Source organism: Silene latifolia, chromosome 1 (genome assembly GCF_048544455.1).
Source record: "Silene latifolia isolate original U9 population chromosome 1, ASM4854445v1, whole genome shotgun sequence".
Taxonomy (NCBI): domain Eukaryota; kingdom Viridiplantae; phylum Streptophyta; class Magnoliopsida; order Caryophyllales; family Caryophyllaceae; genus Silene; species Silene latifolia.
Genome location: NC_133526.1, coordinates 7252033 through 7275159, shown reverse-complemented (window position 1 = coordinate 7275159; position 23127 = coordinate 7252033). Strand labels below are relative to the sequence as shown.

At 38.9% G+C, this 23127-nt stretch overlaps 3 protein-coding genes across 8 annotated transcripts; all 3 read right to left on the bottom strand.

The window, feature by feature from the left end:
* Positions 1-2050: 2050 nt before the first annotated feature.
* LOC141595676 (uncharacterized) lies at positions 2051-9834 on the bottom strand. Of its 3 annotated transcripts, none has more exons than XM_074415641.1 (9): positions 9709-9834; positions 8617-9144; positions 8339-8423; positions 7785-7860; positions 6274-6354; positions 5480-5616; positions 3933-4182; positions 3572-3635; positions 2051-2815 (listed from the first exon to the last, which is right to left on the bottom strand). In XM_074415641.1, exons 2-9 carry the CDS (start codon positions 9065-9067, stop codon positions 2238-2240), a joined length of 1722 nt encoding a protein of 573 aa, XP_074271742.1. In that variant the 5' UTR covers positions 9068-9144; positions 9709-9834; the 3' UTR covers positions 2051-2237. The 3 variants fall into 3 exon arrangements, with proteins under 3 accessions (XP_074271742.1, XP_074271753.1, XP_074271747.1); XM_074415652.1 differs by having other exon boundaries at positions 8339-8420; XM_074415646.1 differs by having other exon boundaries at positions 9622-9720.
* A 1143-nt stretch (positions 9835-10977) lies between these two features.
* Positions 10978-14079, bottom strand: LOC141595663 (uncharacterized). The gene is made up of 10 exons (XM_074415629.1): positions 13804-14079; positions 12995-13090; positions 12765-12849; positions 12555-12676; positions 12442-12466; positions 12280-12363; positions 12161-12190; positions 11960-12065; positions 11676-11740; positions 10978-11118 (listed from the first exon to the last, which is right to left on the bottom strand). The coding sequence occupies exons 1-10, from the start codon at positions 13891-13893 to the stop codon at positions 11108-11110; spliced, it is 714 nt and encodes a 237-aa protein (XP_074271730.1). The 5' UTR covers positions 13894-14079; the 3' UTR covers positions 10978-11107.
* Positions 14080-17493: 3414 nt separating this feature from the next.
* LOC141595649 (dirigent protein 24-like) lies at positions 17494-23101 on the bottom strand. Of its 4 annotated transcripts, XM_074415614.1 has the most exons (5): positions 22577-23101; positions 22455-22484; positions 22261-22356; positions 22095-22146; positions 20422-21557 (listed from the first exon to the last, which is right to left on the bottom strand). In XM_074415614.1, the coding sequence occupies exons 3-5, from the start codon at positions 22312-22314 to the stop codon at positions 20635-20637; spliced, it is 1029 nt and encodes a 342-aa protein (XP_074271715.1). In that variant the 5' UTR covers positions 22315-22356; positions 22455-22484; positions 22577-23101; the 3' UTR covers positions 20422-20634. The 4 variants fall into 4 exon arrangements, with proteins under 4 accessions (XP_074271719.1, XP_074271722.1, XP_074271715.1 ...); XM_074415618.1 differs by lacking the exon at positions 20422-21557 and adding an exon at positions 17494-18589 and having other exon boundaries at positions 22455-23101; XM_074415621.1 differs by lacking the exons at positions 22095-22146; positions 22261-22356; positions 22455-22484; positions 22577-23101 and adding exons at positions 17494-18589; positions 19347-19573 and having other exon boundaries at positions 19666-20631.
* Between the last annotated feature and the right edge of the window lie 26 nt (positions 23102-23127).

Genomic DNA, 23127 nt, shown 5'->3' with positions numbered 1-23127 from the left:
TCGAGATCCGTGCCCTCGCTCGTAATTCCGACTCATAAAGCCAACAACAACCAACGTGGCCCGGTTATTATATACACACATTCTCCCAAGGTCATACATACAAATCCTAGGGATTTTATGTCTTTGGTTCAAAAACTTACGGGTATGTCCTCACAATCGAAGGACGTAAATGTGAGCACGAGCCCTAAAAAAATTGGGAAATGTGGGTCCAATTTGTCGAATGATCGTATGATTAATGATAAAATGATTACTAATATTATGACCGCTAATAATTGTATTAGCGATAATAATAGTAGTAGTACTAGTAGTGACGATAATGAATCATCATCGGTCATTACCGAGGAAAATGGTTGTAGCGGTATTATGGGTGACCCGGTTGGGTACTTGAACCCGTGCATGGAGACTGGCCTTTTTGGCCAGCCTCCCGTACAAAGTCTAGGCCCATTGGTCCCTGATTTGCCCTTCCTGATGAGCAATGGGCCGAATCTATTTTGCAAAACGGGCGATCCACCACCCGTTTATGATCAACTTAACTACAATTTTGCTTGTTTTAATCAAATTACTTGAGTTTTATTTTGGTAGATAGAGAGTTTTGAAGATTTCGGCTAAATAATTTTGTCAAACGGTAAATAATTTGATGGTTTTTTTCGAGCATTTTTTTTTTTTTTTTTTTTTTTTGAAATACCCATAAGAGGGTTTGAGCACAAAGTTGGGTACCATGTGCAAAATGACAAAGTTCGAGGGTACCACGTGAATTTTTCCGTTCTTTTAGTCTACGAATAATAAGTGGATGCTTTCGGCCTTGACCTTAATGTGGCAAATGAAGGTCTTTTTGTAAGGAGGTTCTATAGATTGATAAAATCGATATGAACGAAAAAACTATTAAGATTTTCCAGGGTTTGAGCAAAGATGAATTTCGAAGAAAATGAGCACATAAAGTTTGATGTTCACTGTTTTTGGAGTTGTTTTGGGTGTTTCAGTCAGTTGTTCTATGTTGTCGTAGCTTGTTTGGTGATTTGTTAAGTTGTTGGGGGTGTGTGAGTACTGAATGTGTTGATATTGCATTTCGGAGATGAAATAAAAATTTAAGACGGGTATAATGATCGATCAAGCTTCGGGATTTCATAGAGATGATGGTCAAATAGACGTGATAAGGAACCGTTTTGATATGTCGATTTTTCAGATTGTCTCCGATTTTCGGCTCATCTCCAAGCTCCTTGAGTAGTACTAATTTGGTGAAGAAATTATGTAATTTCATTGTTTCTTCAGGAGTCGTCACGCGTTGAGTTGTTTTTACACTTGTTTTTTGAAGCTTTTATTCTCATGTTCTCTTAGAGCAAGTCTAATGGTGAAGGCAGGGACTGCTTTGCAATTTCTTAAAATCGTGCAGCTAGTTCTTCTACACCATGGAGAAGCCATGAAGATTGGGCTTGGATTAAGGCATTGTTCTTCATTGCTTTACTTCGCTTATATGGCCCCACAAATATCAATCAACCAATAGAAAAATTGTTCCAATAAATAATTTGACATGTGGGTCCCATCAAGCTAGTATTAAAGCTAACTAAATCATTGGAATTGTTTACTAGCTTGAAATGGTTGTAGCTTATTGATTTGCCAAGCTAGTTGATTGTTGCTTACCATTGGGCTTGCTCTTATAGCACCGGCTTCGCCTTTGTTTGTGGACTTCCTGGCTTAGACTTCAATGTAATTCATCGCGAGAATCACCAAAAAGAAAAAAGGAACGGCAGGCAAAAAAGGGCGCCTAAGAATCTACCGATGTAAAAACATACTCCAACCTCTTACCAAGGTTACACATATTTCTGCAAATGTCAACATCAGAGTCTTAATCCCAAAGAACAGTATATTTCTGCAAATGTCAATGTGGTAAATTCATTATTAGGTCAAATATGAATTTATATGAATTTGGTTTAAAATGCATCTTCATGAAAACTGAACTTATAGCATATTTTACACCAAAAAGAAAAGAAAATAAAAAAATAGCACATTCATTATTAGTTTTAGTCGTAAAAGTTACATGAAAAACTCGGTATTAAACGAAAAAGCACACAGGCGGACTGATACATACACGAAAAACAGTTGATACAACAGAGTTGGTAGCCGTAAACACCCTGTACAAATTTGTGGGTGTGGCTACTAATTGATTTTACAGTTTTTCAAGAGAAGGAACTATGCCAGTCAAAACTTTCAGAAAAATGGTGATATATCTATCTTCCTACTTACCGCTCTCTACGACTCCGGTGTCTATCCTCTCGATCTCTGCTTCTCGGAGTATAATCAGCCTTGCTGACATCAGAACCATACGAGAAAGAGCTGTATAAGCTGTAAGCTAAAGAATCTTCCGACTCCAAAGGGTCATTTCTACCTCTTTCTCCCGTAGACCGTCCATAGGTAGGGCTCCTTGGTCTAGAATCGTCCTCTCTCCGATTTCGGGATGAGGAATTAAAATCTTGATCACCATACCTTGATGCGTATCGAGAAGATCGATCAAAGCCAAGTGCGTCCTCTTTGAAATCTTGGTTATTTTTCTCCCTAAAGCGTCGATTAGGCTCCATCGAGGAATGAGTAAAGCGACCAGAATCGCCATTACGATTACGATCGGGAATTGAAGGTCGAGCAGCCCAATCTTTCTCATCCGCATTTTTGGGGATTGGGGCATTTACGCCAGGGTAATTTACACTCATTTTCTTTGGCGTGTCATCAAGTTCTGCTTCAATTTCACCATCCTCCTTGTCGTCTTTAACTTCCTCACTAGAAAAGATAGTAATCCCAGAAGGAAGATTCTCATCGTCTGGCTCTGCCAATTTCAGAAAGAAACTCACATAAAAAAGTGACGTCTTGAAAGTATGAAACACCAGTTTTTTAAATAATTTTTCCAATATTCCTTCATAAGCCAAACATTATCTGTTCTTTCATAAAGGCCCCATTACCTTCATTCATCGATAAACAAGTCAGGGACACTAAATAACATTTACAGTTGCTCAGACTAGAGAACGATCTCCATTCTCCACTAAGGTTCAAGTACCGATTTCCATTGTAAATCCTAACATTAAAAACTAAGGAGAATGAAATGGAAAATTCGAGGAACTCAGAGCTGCAGACAGTAACGGGTAGAGAGGAAGGCGGCTAAATAGCTTTTCATTCATGTTTCGTCTCCACTATCCACCTATAGAGGAAGGCCCAGCCAAGAGAAAGGCCAAAAGGCTCATATTTCCAGGGAGTCTACAGTCTACAATGATCGGAAAAAAAAAATCTACAACCCACTCACAATCCAGCATATATGCCTACCGGAACAAGTACTATCATTATACCTATGTTACTCCAAGACATCACTTAGCTGCCGTGTCGCATGTCCGACACCGACACGACACTTCATTTTAGACCAAAAAATTGAAAAAATAGCACAAAATAGCCGTATCCGACAATCGACATGTGTCAGACACGACTCCCGTATCGGAAAGTCGGGGTAACACAGCTATCATCGCTAGAGCATAAAGGACAGGAATGGAAGGAAAAAACACAACTTAAACAAGTTGATTTACCACATGCCTACCTAGATATCCGGGAGGGTAACCGATTTCTCGCATTCTATTAAGCCATGGAGGTGGGTCAGACTCCTGTCAAGTAATAAGAAAACCATATTTAAGGACAGTTTTACCAAACACTAACAAACAACATCAAGAGGGAGAGAAAGCTGATCATAATGCCACTTCCCAAAAAGTTATCAGGCTTAACAGGTTACTAACATCACGAACTAGATGAATGAGAGCTAATTCTGTAACCAGATAAGCAACTGTTTCTGGTAATCAAAGAAACCCACTCCAGTATTATCCTATCTACTCTTGAGCGTAATAGAAACACAAGCTTAAAAACGTAAGAAAGGACAATAAACAGTGAACTAGAAGAATTATTACCCCAAGACCCAAAAGTCGCCTTGTTTCAGCATCAAGGCTGCCAGGCTTCAGCCCTTCATACTTCCCTGAAGGAGTGTCCTCATAATATCTAACAGGATTACGCATACCCGCTGTTTGATTACGTTTTGACTTGAGCTGCTTGCGGGAGTTATTAACGGCGTCATTGTTTCTAGGTTTTGGGCATTCCCTTAGAGAATGACTATATGAGCTACAGTTGAAACATCGTGGAGCATCCAAAAATTCTGAGCCCCTAAGGAGAATTAAAGAGAAGACATTGTATTAAAGAAGCTTAATTTTAAATTCAGTAACAACACACAGATCAAATTCAGTTTACTATATCAAGCAAAGGCATGGTTCAGCAAACACATAAAGATCAATTAAAAGACACCAAAGGAGTGACACATAGTAAGAAAAAATATGAAAGGATGGAGATGCTTAGATCTAAAACTAGCAACTTGGTAGTTGGTATGCAGCACCAGTCAACCCAAGATAAAATGCAGAACAAAAAAGATGGCAGTAATTGACCATCCAGCTCCAAGGCAGTTACAGGAAAATATAACTGCAGCAGAGTGTATGCTGGAATGCGATATATGGTTTTACTAATTTACAGCAAAGTATCCGACATGGCGTCACGTATGTGTCTAGGTATCAGAGTTGACCGTTTATTAAAATACCATGTTTTTGTTATGTTTCCAGTTGAAGAATTTAAATGTCACACCAATGTCCGAGTGTTGGTGTTGCCAGAATGGAGAAGAGACATGTTCTGGGTTTATACTTTGGAAGAAAAAATGATCAAGGACTTGGAAAGAAACAAAGGCGAAGGACATTTGCACAGGAAGGATACTAAAAACCTAAACTAAAGGAGGTAGGCAAAGAGAAGCAAAGGGCTTGAGAGAGACCTGGAAAACAGATGCTTCACAAGAGAACAAATAAAAGTTATAGGTTACAGCCAGTGTGGGCATTCATAAAGCCCGGTTCAAGAGGAGAAAATTAAATTAGCTTATTTGGTACCGAGCAGAATAAGTAAATTATTTTCAGACAAGTAATTGAGGAAAATCAAAAAGTTAAATAAAAAAAAGATAAAAATAAAAGAGGGAGTTCAGAAATAACAATTGAATTAAACAAGAGTCAGCTATTGAAGCAGCCACTTGAATGTAGCAATGTGTTCTCATCCCTCTAGTTGAATTTTGTGAGATCATTTCCTTCCCATACTCTCTCTTACTAACACACACGACCATCAAAAAAGAAGTAAAATTCAAGAACGTGCTGTGTCTGATGACCAAGACAAACTCCTAGCCCGAGCCAGCGAAGAAAAAAAGAACATCTCCAATGTGACATAGAATGTCTTAAATCAGCCTCAGCCTGGCTCTTTTTTGAGATGTCCGGATCAATAATTGGTTAATAGTATCATGTAAACAAAAATTGATATAGTAACTATGATGGCTCTTCCTATGATCGCATTATACTTCAGTAGTTCAGTACTTCACTGCCATGGGAATCATTGAGATTTAGCACATGAACAGGGAAAAGGGAAATAGAAGTCTTACCCCTCCAAGTTACTTGACCCGTCGGCGGAAATCGATCCCAAGGCAAAGCCACGGTCATAAAGGGGTACAGAAGCATCCTCCACAGGAATAATATCCTTGTCGCCTGGCTTCCTTATTTCATTCTCTAACCAGAAGGACTACAAACGTGTATAAACCTTCTTCAGATTGTAAAATTAAAGAAGCTCAAGTAACTCAAATTCCGCATAAATTAGAGCAGCAGTCATTTAGGCATTTAGCACAGCTCAAAAGTTGGAAGAACACTAAGAGATCCACACATCCATGAAACCTCATCAGCAACATATTGATAACTCTAAAAAGTACTACAAGTTACTCCCTCCATCCCATTTAAATCGTCCCCGTTTCCTTTTCGATACATGACAAAATAATTGGCTCCATTCTATATCAATGGTGAAAGTGAAGGGAAAGTTAACCAGCATTGAGAACCTCAAATTTCATTTTTTTTTGTCATTATGGATATGTACCTGATTTTAGCGTCAGAAACCTCTGCCTCGGTACTCTTGAAATATTTTCAGCATTGAAATGTAGCAATTAATAATATGCCTTAAATTATAATTTGGACACTTTCTATTTCCTTTAATTTATTTTTATCATCCATTAAATTCCATTTACATCCATATTTCTCTCTTCTTGTCCAATAACTTTACCAAGCATAACCTTAGCATCCAAACCATAATCAAATTTACAACCAAACATCCTTAAAAAGCCTCATTGACTGCCAAATAGCTCACCTAAATCTCAACTTTGCATGGGAAAATGCAAAAAGATTAACTCACCACTGCAGAATTTTTGCCTGTGCCAATATCCAATGCCGGAAAGTATGTCTCTTCTCCAGTTTCTGACACTCCATACTCATCCTGAACAAGTGATACAAAATAAAAATTCCATCAGCAAAACCTTATGATGCACAGACGTACAAAACTCTAATTCCGAGGTAGGCCAACATGAACATTTAAATAGAAACGTCATTTAAGATATAAACAAGAATAGAAGGAGAAAGAAAAGGGGATGCTTCGGAAAAAAATCTAAGGATTAAAAATAAAAGGGGTGTGAAGAGAAAAATAAGTGAGGACAAATAAAATCAGGGGCGTCTTTGGGCCTGTGCGGGCCGTGCGGCTGCACAGGGCCCCCAAATTTTTGGGCTAGAAAACAAAGTAAAAATAAGAATAAATAAGTGCAGTACATAAAATGTTCAATTAAAGAAAGTGTCTTGGTTGATAGAATTTAGGTTTTTAAGCACTAGATCTCAGGTTCAAGCCTTGGCAGCCACATTTATGTACACTTTTTTGCCTTCTTTTTAAAAATTTTGTTTTTTAAAATGTTATATAGGGCCCCATATTTAGAGTTCACACAGGGGCCCCCAAAATCCCAAGACGGCCCTGAATAAAATAAACAAGAAACCAAAACGTTGTGCAAGAGATTAATGAGGAAATTATGCTGAGAAAGGAAGGGGGGGGAAGGAAAAAGGTAGAAGAACTAGAGAAGACGTTAGGGAAAAAAGAAAAAGAATATGCAAAAGATAAAATTAGGTGTGAATAACAAAAAGGAGGGGGAGGGGTTGGGGGTTTACAGGCTGACTCTCATACACCACATCACATCTTGCCACCAAGATTCAGTTATTGTTCCTTTCAAAGTCGTCTCACACCTAAAGTCTCGATAAATTGTTGACTAACCTGACCTGACTCACTCTATTCTCATTAAGTATGTCGGCAGTGTGGTGTCAATTTATCAACTACAAAAGATTCGGGAACTATGCTTCAACGGAATGGGGCCTTTGCTAAGAAGAGTACAAAAAATGCTGAGAGATGGACAGCTCCAACAGGCTGCCACCATATACCAATGTATCAAGGTAACTCCAGAAACAAGGCCTAGCCAATGGCTTGGAATGGAAGCGGCATCGGTAGCCTAGGAAGGCTTGTTGCCGATTGGGCTAAGATGGAAGAATATATTCTTCATTTATCTCTTCAGAAGGAAATCATTTTGGGCCAGTCACAGAATACCATTTGGGTTCGCTTTTATTTTCAATATATACAGGCATAACTGGCATAATTCATTCGGTTGTTAGCATGCAAACAACCCCTAATTTACCATCTTCAAAAGGATAGCTAAGTATTCAGATCTACTCCGTACCAAATTACTAGCTAATACTCTAGCCATTAGAACGTCACAACCATAATCTATACATTGTAATCTTGCCAATCTACCTAACATAAACTTACATGTACAAAAAGAAGTAACATGCGATAAGGATGGGAACAAATAAGCAGTGAGTAAGATGAAGGCTTACTTGTCTTTCAGAAGAATTTTGCGCATGCCATTCTGACCATTCTCGCAATAGCTCCTCAAGCTTTTGTTTACTTCCTCTGCACAAGAACTGCCCCGTTAATAATTGCAACAACCTTAAAAGCATAATCTACAGTTCCAACGAAGCCATCATATCCTTTGGTTCCCTAATTCATGAGTATCAAAACAATGAGATAAACATACTTTCTTCAATTACTGAATATACTACGTCTAATCTGAAATGTACAAAGTGACCCCTAAAAGGTTAACCCTACATATTAGTATAAGGACTGCTTCAATGTTAAAGCAACAATAGCCCTAGACGTTTACGTTCTCTACAATCAATGTCACTATTAACTTGGGACAGAGTATAATCGGTCAACAACATTTACCCCAATGCTCCAACGGTTCTCCCTTCCTCAAGTGTTGGGGATGGGGGTTGGAAGTGTCGGGTAAGTGTTGAAAACAGGAAGATTTTGTCTCCAAGTCACCTCTAACAGAAATTGGGTCCTCTAAGTTTTACTACGTAAGCAGAGAAAGTAGCCATCAAGAGCAGACCTTGATAGTCCAAAATATTTGACTTGGACAGACGCCTGCTGCTCATCGAATGTTGCCCGTGTCCTCTTAACACCTGAGGTAGCTGCTTTCTTGATTATGGATTACAAACTTCGGAAATCTTAAAAGTACAGAAATAATCATTTATCTATAGAGTGAGACTGATAAGATAAATCAACTAAGCTAAAATCATGTGGCGCATCTGCTATTAGTAATTGTTACTCCTCTTAAACGCAAAAACAAACAGGAGAAGTTATTGATGTGAAAGACGTATAGGATACAAGCAACATTTGTCCTTGGAGGTTCCATCATGCAGCCATTTCCAGAAGGCAGATTATCAGCTTTCACATGAGTTTCTTTTTCATCAACTTTTGTGGCAGTTTCGATATTTTTAGGCAATATAGACAAAGTTTCATCTTCAGTGTCCATATCACTCAGCTGGCCTTCTTCAAGGTCAGTATCATTCAAACACCCATTCTCTAAAAGTGCCGTGACATCACCCGAGACTGGGATATTCTCAGCTTTAACGAAATCAGCTTCCTCAACGACATCTGTCGATGAAACATACTGCCCTTCTTCAACATCAGCATCGTCAACACTTCGCCCCAGGCTCTCGCCAGCTGGAACACCCACTCCATCCCCATCCTCCCCAATTTCATGGCTCAACTCCTCGCCCCCATCTCTATCTATTCCACTTTCATCGGGAAGTGGAATAACATCTTCTCCTTCCATAAGTTACTAATGGAACTCACTAAAATCAAATAAATAAGCTCAACTCTCCGCGAACCCTAATAATTTATTCAAACAATCTGCAATTTAAAAAACCATACTCTGAATATCATCACCAAGTGACATAACATTACATAAAACATATATCATCATAAATTCATAATTCTTCAGACAACGCCATCAAACTATTCACCAAACATGCCACAACAATGATATCTAGCATCACATTATCCTTGAGATCTCATGTTTTTTCAACAATCATTCAAAACAAATAAAGATAATACGAAAATATTCACTAACGGCTAAAAAATAGACAATGATGATGTCAAAACCCTAATTTAGCGTTGATCTACAATTCAAATTTAGGTATTCAATCTAAAACACTTGATTTCAGTTCTGGAAAATGAAATCATCCTAAAATTAAAGTTGGATTAATCAATTTGTTCTGGAAACACTTTGAGAACTCAATTAAAAACCCTAAATTGTCAAGGATAGTTCAAATTCGCAAAATCAAATCAAATTAACCGAAATCACTTAAGGTTGTAGGAGATACATACATGAAATTAGGAAACGGAATTAATGTTACAGTGAAATTGAAGAAATTTGAATCAGATGAGAGAGAAAAGGCAAAGGAAGTAGCATACGGGAGTTGTAATGGCGGCCGAGGAGTAGAGAGTAGAGCAAAGAATATGGAGGAAAGACGATGAGACAATACTCTGGTTCCTGTTTGGAAAGGTAAGAGAACAAACGCGTTCATACGATGATATGAACCATGACATATTGGCATCTACTCCGACTCAAATCCGGCCTTAGACGGACTCCGACTCCGACTCGGACTCGGACTCCGACTCGGACTCAGACTCGGACGCAAGCTCAAACTTAGAGTCATAGAGAAACTCGGGCTCGGGTTTGGAAAGGTAAGGGAAACAAATAAGTTCATATGGATTATGGAGGAGTATATATTAGCCTATTAGGACTATTAGACTATGTTTATCCTCCAAATTTGGATTTCGAATCGAATCAGGGTTCGGCTCTTGGTAAGTAGTGAGTAGACCTGTAAACGGGTCGGGTTAATTTCGGATTTGCGTACTTCGGATCGGGTTTGGGTCATTTTGAGTTCGAGTCTTTTTCGGGTCAACTATTATTAAGTTATTTATGAATAAATAATCAATGTGTAACAATAAACATTCAGGTCAGGCTAATGCGAGTTCGGGTCAAACTCGGGTATCAGATCGGGTAGAGTCGGGTTATCCGAGTTAGGTCGGGTTAGGTCAATTTTGCGTATATTAATAAGCTCAAACCTGAAACCTTTCATATTTAACTCGACTCCCTATATTCACTTGAAAATGATGCATTTATGCAAACTTGTCTAGACCTCTAAAAATAGGAAAAATTCATATGTTATATGATCATTATCATTTTACTGCTTTAGTAGTTTGTGTGTTACTCCGTATTTTTTTCCATAAAACTCGATATTTTTATTGTTAGAAAATTGTACACATCTCTGTACATCAAATTCTAGAATCGTCTTTGGTTGAATTATACTTATTTGAAACTTAAGTATATTACTCAATAAACTTCAATAAAAATAAGCTCCAAGATTAACCAAATTATTGGTAATGATCTGTTATTTGAATTATGGATTCCAAGTTGACAAGATAATACTTAAAGTAGTGGGAAGGTAACTTCGTTTGTCACTAACATTATTCATTCTAATTTTGTAGTCTACGTACTAACTTTCGAAGAGATTTTAAAAGAATGATTAAAACATATGTCATGTACACAATAAGTCGCGTATTCGAATCCTTTTCCCCTTTGTACGAACTATTAAGCTACCGTAAACACAAGCAAAAAGACGACGTGAAATACGCTCCTTGACTTCATATGCCGATCATCAACCGCGCATCCGTCTCTTTTAGCCCCCTTTTGAGATTGGTTATTAGTCCGCGTAATCTTGAGAGCTAACTTTGAACAAATCAACAAAGTTAACGATCTTACATGATAATTTGTATACTTTGAGAGACGGCCCAAACTTCAATCATGTTATGAGTGACCTGGCACAAACGAGAAATACTATAATGACATACCGAAAGGAAAAAATGGAACCATAATGTACTTCACCCGTCTTAAAAAAGGCCTTCTATTTTCACTATTTGATCGATCTAGAAATACATTTTACATACTTTGCAAAATCAGTCTTTTTTTAGTGTTAAATGAGCCAAAGGAGCATTATAATATAGGGGAGGAAGGGTGTCAAGAAATTAACTCAATTAAAAGCTTAAGTTGATGGTTGGAGTCTCAAAATCGATTTTATACTCTAACATTCCCCCCTCACACGAATGCCCGTTGGACTTGAAGTGTGGATGCAAGCATGCAACTGCAAGCCTCCGCTAACCTGGTCTGGCTCTGATACCATGTCAAGAAATCAACTCAACCAAAAGCTTAAGCTTAAGCTGATGGTTGGAGTCTCAAGATCGGTTTTATACTCTAACAGAGGGGGAATTGGAAACTGGGACTTAATGCCCACTAGGCTAAGACATCTTCGAGTGTAATGTCGGTTTTTTAGTGAACTGCTTGCATAGTTTAAAATAAGAGAGTAGATTAAGCATACCAGAAGACAAGATGACCAATCCTAAGTACATTGATACACACAGGAACAAAAATGATATCAATCCCCTGCACATAAGCAAACTTACACTAGTAAGAAAACTGAAGTTGAAAAAAGTATGCAGCGGCGGAGTCAGGATTTTCTTTTAGGGAGAGAAAAATTTCAGTGGGGACGAAATATTATAAGGAAAACATGAAAAAAGTTCAAAATTTGAACCAAAACTTCAGATTTTTCAGTTTTCAGGGCCTCGCTCCACCACCTGGAGTAAAAGATTTAGTAAGATTTACCAAACAATACCCCAACCGACACCATTGCAACAGCAAGGACATTCTTCTGCAAACTTTTCTGCATCACTAGTGTGTTCTCTTCTAGATATCAAATCACCATATATATCTGTAGTTATCAGCAAATCGGAGAAAGTAAGTCACGATAATACGATTGCAAATTTTAAATAACTGGAAGATAGAAGGTTCAGATATCAAGCATACCACAAACTGAGAACAGGCTGTTCATTATACCTGCACTACCCGGAAAAAGGTGTGATTCATATGTCTGTTCCAGTAAAACAGGAAACAGTCTGAAAGTGAATTCGATATTAGTATCTTACCAATGAACATGATTATATAGCGGAGGATGCGTATTTTTGTTAATTCTTGCAGGACCCAGATTACAGCGAGAAAAATAATGAATCCTGCAAGATAGGATTACTGATAAAGCAATGCAGAATTTCTGTAATTCTCAGAATGAGCTGAATCTTGATTTAATATACCTATACACAGTCCGCGGAGTGTCCACTGCGATAATGGTATCAGACGAAGTGATTAGTACCCAAAATAGTAACAAAACAAGGTTGCAGTGCAGGTCACAGAGAATGTTACTTACGTTTTTTGCAACAAAGAGTACAATAAAAAGCGCAATGGCCAGACATCCTGCAGCAATTCTCGCGGTTAGAAGATTTGTAGATGCAAGTATCAAAGCCATTCCCCAGAATGATGAACCTAAATCTGAAAACAAAAAGACACATGTCTCAAACCCGCTTCGTTCAAAGCTGAATGAGCTCTAATCCTGAAACAGTATATAGTAGTCAATTACATCCTGCAGGCAAGATGAACCAATAAACACCGCCACGTGTTGTAGTCATCCCACCTTCATCAGCATGTACTTGGATCTCCTCCACCTGTGAGAGAACAATTGAACATATGATGCCATGATGGACAAGTATCGAACTTACTTTCAGAAGTCATAAACTTGATTAAAGAAACGATTTTGAAACTATCTTCAAAATACGTGTTTAAAAACAGTGACATGGGAACGGAACTTACATGACCACAAGTAAGTTTGCAAGCAATGGCATGGCTTGCTTCATGAAGGAAAACAGTAACAAGCTTGAAAGGCAATAGCAATACAGTTCTCCATAGCTGTGAAGTTTTGAAAAAAAAAAATTGGACACCTCAAAAAATGAACCCGGAGATTCTATCGAAAAAAGGACTGAACACTTCCGGTTAAAGTCGTCCATTAACCAAGTGGTGTTAGTTCAATGGTAGCCGTGTTAAACCTTGGCTTGCAGAAATGCAGGAGTTGAGAGGTCCCGGGTTCAACTACCAGCTTGGGCGATGATCACTTGGCTATGCATCCCCCGAAAGGGGTGGCTTACATGGTCCATGTGGTGGTCCGGGAATGCATGGGTCCGGGGGATTCAACCCTCTCGTCATCAAAAAAAAAAAAAAAGTCGTCCGTTCTGGTTGGCCAACCCCAAACCATTTTGGTACAAGATACCCAACTCAAATAAATCCGCTAGCAACTGATTACATGGTGGTACCTATGTTACTTCGACACTTCATTTCAAACTAAAAAATTGAAAACCTGACATCACATAGCTGTATCCTACTTTGACACGGTGTCAAGTCCGATGCTTGCAGACGAGTCAGAGTAACATGGGTAATGGTACAAGCAATCAAATTTTTTTAAGACTAAAGCTTGTGATTGTATTTTGATTCTACATTCAATTTAATTTGAATTTCTTAATAACCCAGAATAAAAAAATTTAATCTTTTTTCAAACCCACCAACTAAAACTAAAAAGTAAACACATGAATATCAAATAAATCAAGAAAAAAAATATAATGGCGTACCGCAAGAATGACAACTGCACAAACAGCAGTAGTGGTTAAGAAAACAACCTGTTCATGATTGCAACATTTCTTCAGCTCCCAATTTACCATTTTGATCGGGTAATGATAACGTCACTCTAAAATTAACCGCGCAACTCAAATATGTGATTTAAGGTAACAGAAGCGTTTTGAGAGCGACGTTATGTGTACCCTTTTGTTGAACTCAGTCTCAAGGAACTCCCATGGACATACAAAAAAAAAAAAAACAGTATAGTTATTATGATACGACAAATGAATGAATGGATTCTCGAGATTGGAAAATTTAAGGGAGTTTGAAAACAAATGTTATGTAGTAAATTCAATCAATGCCCTAATATTCAAACACGAATTCAAATAAGACTGTTGTATGACATATAAGCTATTATAAAGTCGTTATATGCCTCAGAGCGGTCTTAAAGGAGACGAGACCGGTAGTATATAGGAGGGGATTGAGTGAAGAAATAAGTATAATACAAAGAATGTAGCAAGCAAGTTAACTAGAAAATTGTAATGAGGTAGGTAGGATTTTAACGAAAATTCTAATTCAAGACGGGTGTATTCGTTTAAGCATAAGAAATGCCAAATAGTGTGAATAAGACTAACAGAATGCATATGAAAAAGTAACAGATTTGTCTTATAAGCTCAAATGCAATGATATTTGACCTGTTTTAATGTTAAGAAATGTTAAGAACCGTCTTATGGGACAATAACTGGGATTTAAAATGGGAAAAGTGTTAAATGATGTTTGACAAGTATTATACATAAAAAAAACAAAGGTCATTTGAAGAAGAAAGAGTGTCAGAATGTTGTTTAATTGTTTATGTGATGATTGGTCAAATGTCACGCTGACGGCGACTAAATGTGTGTAGTGGACCAACGAGAATTTGACGCACTGATTCCCGCTACACACCTGTTTTTATGGAGTATTTATTACGGAGAGAGATGGTTGACCCGACTTGCCCGAAACCCGACCCGATGCAATCCGAAAATTGGGTGACCCGAAACCGAATCGACCCGAACCGAGCCAACCCGACCGATAACCGATAACATCCTTTGTTTTTCCAACCTGAACCGACCCGACCCGACTCGTGACCCGATATTGACTCAACCCGATAGAAGACCCGATGATGAATTAGCTTAATAATGGTGTAAATAAGAACAAATTGACATTAATCTTAATTATTTTCACTTAAGATTACAATTAATACACTTACACATTTTTTAAACATAAAATTACCCATCTAAAAGTAAATACAACAACAACAACAACAACAACAACAACAACAACAACAACAACAACAACAACAACAACAACAACAACAACAACAACAACAACATCAGAGCCTTAATCCCAAAATGATTTGGGGTCGGCTGACATGAATCATCATTTCGAACCGTCCATGGGTGAACGCAAGCCTCAAAATGCGAATAAAAAAAGGGAAGATGAAAAACAAAAAGGAAGAACGAAAATGTAATGGAAAGTCAAGGTAAACTTAGGGGTTTTAAAATCGAATTCCGTCTTTCTTTTATAAAAACTTAAAATTTAAATCGAGAGAAAAAATAAAACGATTTTTAAAAACCGAAATAGAGTTAAGGATTCGGAATGAACCAGGTAAAATCTATAAGGAAGTGGTTGGTGAAAAAGTGTAATAAAGGAGAGAAAAATAAATAATTTAATTTCTTTAAATTAAATAAAAAACATTAAATCTATCAAAAAACATCAAATACTAGAAATTCACATGTATCTTTTCCCTCCATTGTGCCCTCTCCGTCACCATACTCTCCTCAAGCCCCAGAACTTTCATATCGTGCTCTATCACTCTCAACCATGTCTGTCTCGGTCTTCCTCGCCTCTAGGGACCTTTTTTCTGTTTCTCCAAGTCTCCCTCCTCCTAACTGCACGTCCATAGGTCTCCTTCTCACATGGCCAAACCATCTTAGTCGATTTTCCATCATCTTGTCCTCTATTGGCGCCACTTTTACCTTTTCCCTAATCACCTCATTCCTTAACCGATCTTCCCTTGTATGTCCGCACATCCACCTCAACATGCGCATCTCCGCCACACTCATCTTTTGAATGTGACAATGCTTCACGCCCAACACTCGTAGTCGTAAAGTAGGGGGCAGCCTAATTCTTTGTGCGATAAAATTTTCCCTTTAATCTTTGGGGCATATCTTTATCGCATAGAAACCCCGAAGCACTCTTCCATTTCAACCATCCCGCTTTAATGAGCCACATCTCCGTCTAACTCCCCATCTTTTTGAATAATAGATCCTAGATATCCGAAGAAATCCGAACCCTCAACAACATTCCCATCGAAAATAATACTCCCCGCCTCTGTCGATCTCAACCCCGCCACCTTAGTGAACCGACACCTCAAATACTCGGTCTTACTCCCGCTCACTGAACCCACGAGTCTCTAAAGTCCGCCTCCACAATTCCAACTTTCTCTCCACCCCTTCTTTTGTCTCATCAATCAACACAATATCATCAAAGAAACATCATACACCAAGGGATGTCGTCCGAATATCCCTTGTCAACTCATCCATAACTATAGCAAAGAGAAAAGGACTAAGTGCGGAACCTTGATGCACCCCGATGGTAATAAGAAATTCTTCCGTTCTCCCAACATTAGTGCGAACACTTGCACTAGCCCCCTCATACATGTCCTTTATGAGGTCAATATATTTTCGCGACACACCCTTTCTCGCCAAAGCCCACCAAAGTACTTCTCTTGGTACCCTATCATATGTCTTTTCCAAGTCAATAAAAACCATATGCAAATCCTTCTTCTTGTCCCGATGGTATTCCATCAACTGTCTCATGATAAAAATCGCATCCATAGTCGATCTCCCGGGCATAAATCCAAATTGGTTTTCCGAGATGTTTACATATCTCCTAAGCCTTTGCTCGATTACCCGCTCCCATAACTTCATTGTATGACTCATAAGTTTAATTCCCCGATAATTGGAACACTCTTGGACATCACCTTTGTTCTTGTACAAAGGGACAAGAGTGCTTTTCCTCCAAGCCGATGGCATAAGAGAAAATATATGCTTATAATCTGACCCAGCCCGACTTGTCACCCGCTGATGACCGACTCGAAGATGACCCGACATGAACCGTAACTGGCCCGACCCGCCGCTAACCCGACACAACCCAAACCCGATATGACCCAACCCGCTTTGACCCGACCCGTAACCGACTCGAGTGACCCGATTGTCACCCCTGAGTACTATTATCAGTCGATATTTCACGTTATATGGTATCTATAAATGGAATCAAAATGAACCGAAATGAATTGGATATGATCTTAAAATCGAAAATATATCATTAAAATTAATGCAGGACTTTTTTGCATGCCTTTTATTATATTTTGCTGGTGAGCCAAGTTCCGTAAGATCAAATGATAGGTTGCAGTTTCGAATATCCCTTTATTTATACATCAAGTCTGAGTTTGGCGAAATGTCGAGATATAGCCTGTAAGTTGTAACCACCAGAAAAATGCAGCAAAACTAGAAAAAGGGGTTGTGCAGAGTCCTCTGTAGAATGTAGCACCGGGTTTAAAATCGTTACTGAGTAATCTTTTTCGATACCCAGAACAAATACGGGAATGCATAACACTGTAGGGGAAAATCTGCAATAAAACTAAATCATTTAGGACAATTGGATGGAGTAAAAGAGGAGATGATATATTTAAAACATACCGAAAGTTGTATCATGTATGAAGTTACAAACACATCACTTTAGAGTTTAGATGGACAATTACAAATCAACAATAAAACACTGATATAAACAAAAGAAAATTCCCAAATTCCGACATTTAAGCTGCAGAAATCGATTATCAGTAGGTAATGTAAACGCTAATATGAGCAATGGTATCAATTCCATCAGTAGTATGCTGGTCTTGCTGAGGCAAGGCCTCAATGGTAGCATACCCCTTGGCATTTTCATACTTTCCGGTCCCACCAACGATGGCAATCTGCGAAATTGGTGAGGCAGTACGGTGGACTCCAAAGAAGCTGACTGTGTCATCTTCCTCATGACCATGTTCACTAGGGAACAGAGCAGTGAATGCCATGGTGTGAGACCCACCATCGAGCGAACTAGCCAGGTAAAACCCTTGCCCCCGACCGACCACACCTGATCCCAGCTCGTGCTCCTCCGTCAGCTCGTCGTCAATGACCGTGATTGACCCGAACATAAGGTTTTGCAGGGTCACTCCAGAAGGGAGTTGACCTGGGGTCACAAAGGCCTGGTTGTTGTTGTTATTGTTGGCAACATTGTTGTTGCCGGCATTTGAAATGACTGTCGACTGTTGTTGGTTTTGACCGTTCAGGCCAGCAACGAAGGGGACGTTATTGTTGTTGAAAAGGGAATTGAGGTTGTTGTTAGCTAACGGAACTCCGTTACTAACCGGGAAAACTTGGTTGTTAGGCCTTGAAAATGGGATCCCGTTCACGTTAGCCGTGGCAATTAAACCTGTGACTATTCGACCCGATGCATGAGACCCGCCTAGGACGTCATGCATATAGAAAGAGATGGCAGGGTGCTCTGTCCCACCTGAGGTCGTCGCAGCAGCGCTACCACCACCCTGGGGTAATTCGGCTGGAGCTTGGCCTGAGGTCGTCGCAGCAGCACCACCACCATCCTGGGGTAATTCGGCTGGAGCTTGGGCTGAGTCCTCAGTTGATGGTAGTGGTGGCAAGTTATCAGGAGTAATTTCATCAAGGATTCGAGCCGAGTTGGTGAGGCCAAGGACAAGAGCTGATACAAGAAGGTAAAGGGTGAGGAACGAGTAGTAGTTTGCCATCTTTTGTGTGTGTACGGTATTAAGAGATTTGGTTGTTGTTGTTGTTGTTGAAGAAGAAGCATGTATGGAGTGGTATATATAGGTTAGGGGGATCAGGTGTGTTTCGGAAACAAAGTGGAGCTGCTAAGATTCGAACTTGGAGGAGTTAGTAATGGGAGTGGTTAATTGGGAGTTGGTTAAATATTTGGTTTAAGTCAACCTAAACTTGCTAGCTTTTTGTGATAAAAAATCGTATTTATAACAACTCGATAAAATAAATTAGGGTTATTTCATAACAATAATCCATCCTATTGGTGGTCTGCAATAATCACTCCATCCTATCAATAATCCCAATTAAATCCAACCTAAACACCATACCTTCTAAAGTTCTAATAACGAACCAGCTGATATTTTGTGATGTTTATTTGTATCAAATAAACCAAGTTCTTGATTCATCACTTGAAAATACTACACATAAACTTCACATATACCAGCTAGGTTGTCCAAAAACTATCAAATATTCCAACATAAACTTCAAAAAAATATCAGTTGGTTCGTTATTAGAAGGTATAGTGCTTAGGTTGGATTTAATTGGGATTATTGATAGGATAGAGTGATTATTGCAGACCACCAATAGGATGGATTATTGTTATGAAATAACCCAATAAATTATACAACGTATAAATATGATTAGGTTTGGAAGTATAGAGTAATAGATTTAGGAAGATTTACCAAACAATGCCCCATCAGACGCCACTGCAACAGCAAGGACATTCTTCTGCAAACTTTTCTGCATCACTAGTTTGTTCTCTTGTAGATATCAAATCACCATATATATCTGCAGTTTATCAGCACATCGGAAAAACGAGATCAAATGATTGGCATATATGAAATAACTTGAAAGCAGGAGGTTTAGATATCAAGCCTAGCACAAACTGAGAACAGGCTGTTCATTATACCTGCACAGGTCCCAAAAAATGTGATTAATATGTTTCTGTCATCCAGTAAAACAGGAAACAGTCTGAAAGTGAATTCGATACTAATGGCTTACCAATGAACATGATGATATAAAGAGGGGTTGTGTAAATCCGTCTGTAGTATGCAGCACCGGGTTTAAGATCGTTACTGAGCAATTTGTTTCAAAACCCGGAACAAATACAGGAAGGGGGGAATTGGCAATGCTTGGAAAATCTGCAATAAAAACTGTCGAAAACTTGCTATACTAGGGAAACTTCCATGTACAAGAATTCACAGTGGATGTTATATTACAGACGCACACAAGTGTCATGCAATGACAATACACGATGAAGTCTTAGAAACAACTCCATGATTTACAAACAAGGGAAAACAATTACAAAATCTATATTATAAAGGAAGTCATATGTTATTACAGCAAAGTTGGAGTCGGCCCGTTTTTGTTCTCTGTGTCTATTGTGACGAATGCAAGCAACATGAGAATGTGTGACTATTATGATCCGACATTAAAAAAAAGGGGGTTGTGTAAAGCCTTCTGTAGTATGTAGCGCTGGGTTTTAAAGCGTTACTGCGTAATCTCTTTAGATAACAAGAACAAATACTGGAAGGGGTGAACTGCAATGCATGACACTGTCAGGGGAGAACCTGCAATAAAAACGGTCCAAAACTTGCTGTACATGGAAATTTCCATCTCCACAAGCCGGGTTTTAAATCTCCACAAGCCGGGTTTAAACTTGCTGTACAGGTGGTGATTTAAAATTAGCACCGGGTTTAAAATCGTTACTGAGTAATCTTTTTCGATACCCAGAACAAATACGGGAATGCATAACACTGTAGGGGAAAATCTGCAATAAAACTAAATCATTTAGGACAATTGGATGGAGGAAAAGAGGAGATGATATATTTAAAACATACCGAAAATTGTATCATGTATGAAGGTACAGACACTTCACTTTACAAGGACCATTACAAATCAACAATAAAACACTGATATAAACAAAAGAAAATTCCCAAATTCCGACATTTAAGTTGCAGAAATCGATTATCAGTAGGTAATGTAAACGCTAATATGAGCAATGGTATCAACTCCATCAGTGGTATGCTGGTCTTGCTGAGGCAAGGCCTCAATGGTAGCATACCCTTTAGCATTCTCATACTTTCCGGTCCCACCAACGATGGCAATCTGCGAAATTGGTGAGGCCGTACGGTGGACTCCAAAGAAGCTGACAGTGTCATCTTCCTCATGACCGTGTTCACTAGGGAACAGAGCAGTGAATGCCATGGTGTGAGACCCACCATCGAGCGAGCTTGCCAGGTAAAACCCTTGCCCCCGGCCGACCACACCTGATCCCAGCTCGTGCTCCTCTGTTAGCTCGTCATCAATGACCGTGATTGACCCGAACATAAGGTTTTGCAGGGTCACTCCTGAAGGGAGTTGACCTGGGGTCACAAAGGCCTGATTGTTGTTGTTATTGTTGGCGACATTGTTGTTGCCGGCATTTGAAATGACTGTCGACTGTTGTTGGTTTTGACCGTTCAGGCCAGCAACAAAGGGGACGTTATTATTGTTGAAAAGGCTGTTCAGGTTGTTGTTAGCTAACGGAACTCCGTTACTAACTGGGAAAACTTGGTTGTTCGGCCTTGAAAATGGGATCCCGTTCACGTTTGCCGTGGCAATTAAACCTGTGACTATTCGACCCGATGCATGAGACCCGCCTAGGACATCATGCATATAGAAAGAGATGGCAGGGTGCTCTGTCCCACCTGAGGTCGTCGCAGCAGCGCTACCACCACCCTGGGGTAATTCGGCTGGAGCTTGGGCTGAGGTCGTCGCAGCAGCGCCACCACTGCCCTCGGGTAATTCGGCTGGAGCTGGGGATGAGTCCTCAATTGATGGTAGTGGTGGCAAGCTATCAGGAGTAATTTCATCAAGGATTCGAGCTGAGTTGGTGAGGCCAGGGACAAGAGCTGATACAAGAAGGTAAAGGGTGAGGAACGAGTAGTAGTTTGCCATCTTTTGTGTTTGCACGGGATTGAGAGATTTGGTTGTTGTTGTTGTTGAAGAGAAACATGTATGGAGTGGTATATATAGGTTAGGGGGATCAGGTGTATTTCTGAAACAAAGTGGAGCTGCTAAGATTCGAACTTGGAGGAGTTAGTAATGGGAGTGGTTAATTGGAGTTGGTTTAATATTTGGTTTAAGTCAACCTAAACTTGCTAGCTTTTAGTGATAAAAAATCGTATTTATTATAACTCGATAAAATAAATTATATGTATAAATATGATTAGGTTTGGTTCTGCCAAACCCATAAGCAATCAAAACCATAAATGAAGAACTGAAGGAGATAGACACACTTTTAACGGACTCATTCTTAAAGTTTACGGAACCTAAAATGTTTGGCGTCGATGATTTACGAGTATTGGTATTTCTTAAAATAAGAAAGATAATCAAACAAATTTAAAGATTCAAAGAAAGATTTAAGGTGAAGTACAGAAGTAGCATACCAGAAATCCCAAGTATATTGATACACAGACGAACAAAAATGATATCAATCCCCTGCATAACATAAACAAACTTGCAGAAGTAAGAAAATTCGAGTTTTGATATAAAACAAACAGATTATGAAATGGAGTATGGAGTATAGATTTAGTAAGATTTACCAAACAATACCCTGTCCGACGACATTGCAACAGCAAGGATATTCTTCTGCAAACTTTTCTGCATCAGTAGTGTGTTCTGTTCTGGATATTAAATCACCGTATACATCTGTAGTTTATCAGCACGTCAGAAAAACTAGATCACACGATTGGCATATAAAGAGTATTAAAAAACCGGAAAGCAGGAGATTTAGATATCAAGCCTACCACAAACTGAGAACAGGCTGTTCATTATACCTGCACTGGTCCCAAAAAATGTGATTGGTATGTTTCTGTCATCCAGTAAAACAGGAAACAGTCTGAAAGTGAATTTGACATTAATGGCTTACCAATGAACATGATGATATAATGCAGGATTCGTATTTTTCCTAATTCTTGCAGAACCTTTGAAGTGTAAACAAGACTGTCATGATCTAACATTTACAGGATTCGTTACTGAGCAATCTGTTTTGAAACCCAGAACGAATACAGGAAGAGGAGAACTGGCAATGCTTGGAAAATCTGCAATAAAAACTGTCCAAAACTTGCTATACTAGGGAAATTTCCATGTAAAAGAATTCACGGTGGATGTTATATGACTGAATCACGTAAGTGTCGTGCAATGACAACACATGATGAAGCGTAAGAAACAACTCCATGATTTACAAACAAGGGAAAACAACTACAAAATCTATATTATAAAGGAAGTCAGGGATGTGTGATGTTATTACAGCAATGTTGGAGTCAGCCCATGTTTGCTCTGTGTGTCTATTGTGACGAATGCAGGAACATGAGCATGCGTGACTATTATGATCCGACATTAAAAATAAGGGGTTGTGTAAAGCCCTCTGTAGTATCTAGCACTGGGTTTTAAAGCGTTACTGAGTAATCTCTTTAGATA

Excerpts from the sequence above, each read along its gene's own strand:
- LOC141595676 (XM_074415641.1), bottom strand. The coding sequence starts at position 9,067 with ATGGAAGGAGAAGATGTTATTCCACTTCCCGATGAAAGTGGAATAGAT. Across the intron at positions 6,355-7,784 it reads AAAATTCTTCTGAAAGACAA|GATGAGTATGGAGTGTCAGA; the intron begins GTAAGCCTTCAT and ends TCACTTGTTCAG. Across the intron at positions 4,183-5,479 it reads GGGTCAAGTAACTTGGAGGG|GGGCTCAGAATTTTTGGATG; the intron begins GTAAGACTTCTA and ends AATTCTCCTTAG.
- LOC141595663 (XM_074415629.1), bottom strand. The coding sequence starts at position 13,893 with ATGGTAAATTGGGAGCTGAAGAAATGTTGCAATCATGAACAGGTTGTT. Across the intron at positions 13,091-13,803 it reads GTGCAGTTGTCATTCTTGCG|CTATGGAGAACTGTATTGCT; the intron begins GTACGCCATTAT and ends AAAACTTCACAG. Across the intron at positions 12,066-12,160 it reads CAGCCTGTTCTCAGTTTGTG|ATATATATGGTGATTTGATA; the intron begins GTATGCTTGATA and ends TGATAACTACAG.
- LOC141595649 (XM_074415618.1), bottom strand. The coding sequence starts at position 22,314 with ATGCAGAAAAGTTTGCAGAAGAATATCCTTGCTGTTGCAATGTCGTCG. Across the intron at positions 22,147-22,260 it reads TTGCAATGTCGTCGGACAGG|GGGATTGATATCATTTTTGT; the intron begins GTATTGTTTGGT and ends TATGTTATGCAG. Across the intron at positions 18,590-22,094 it reads CAATATACTTGGGATTTCTG|CTCTTGTCCTTGGCCTCACC; the intron begins GTATGCTACTTC and ends TTCTTGTATCAG.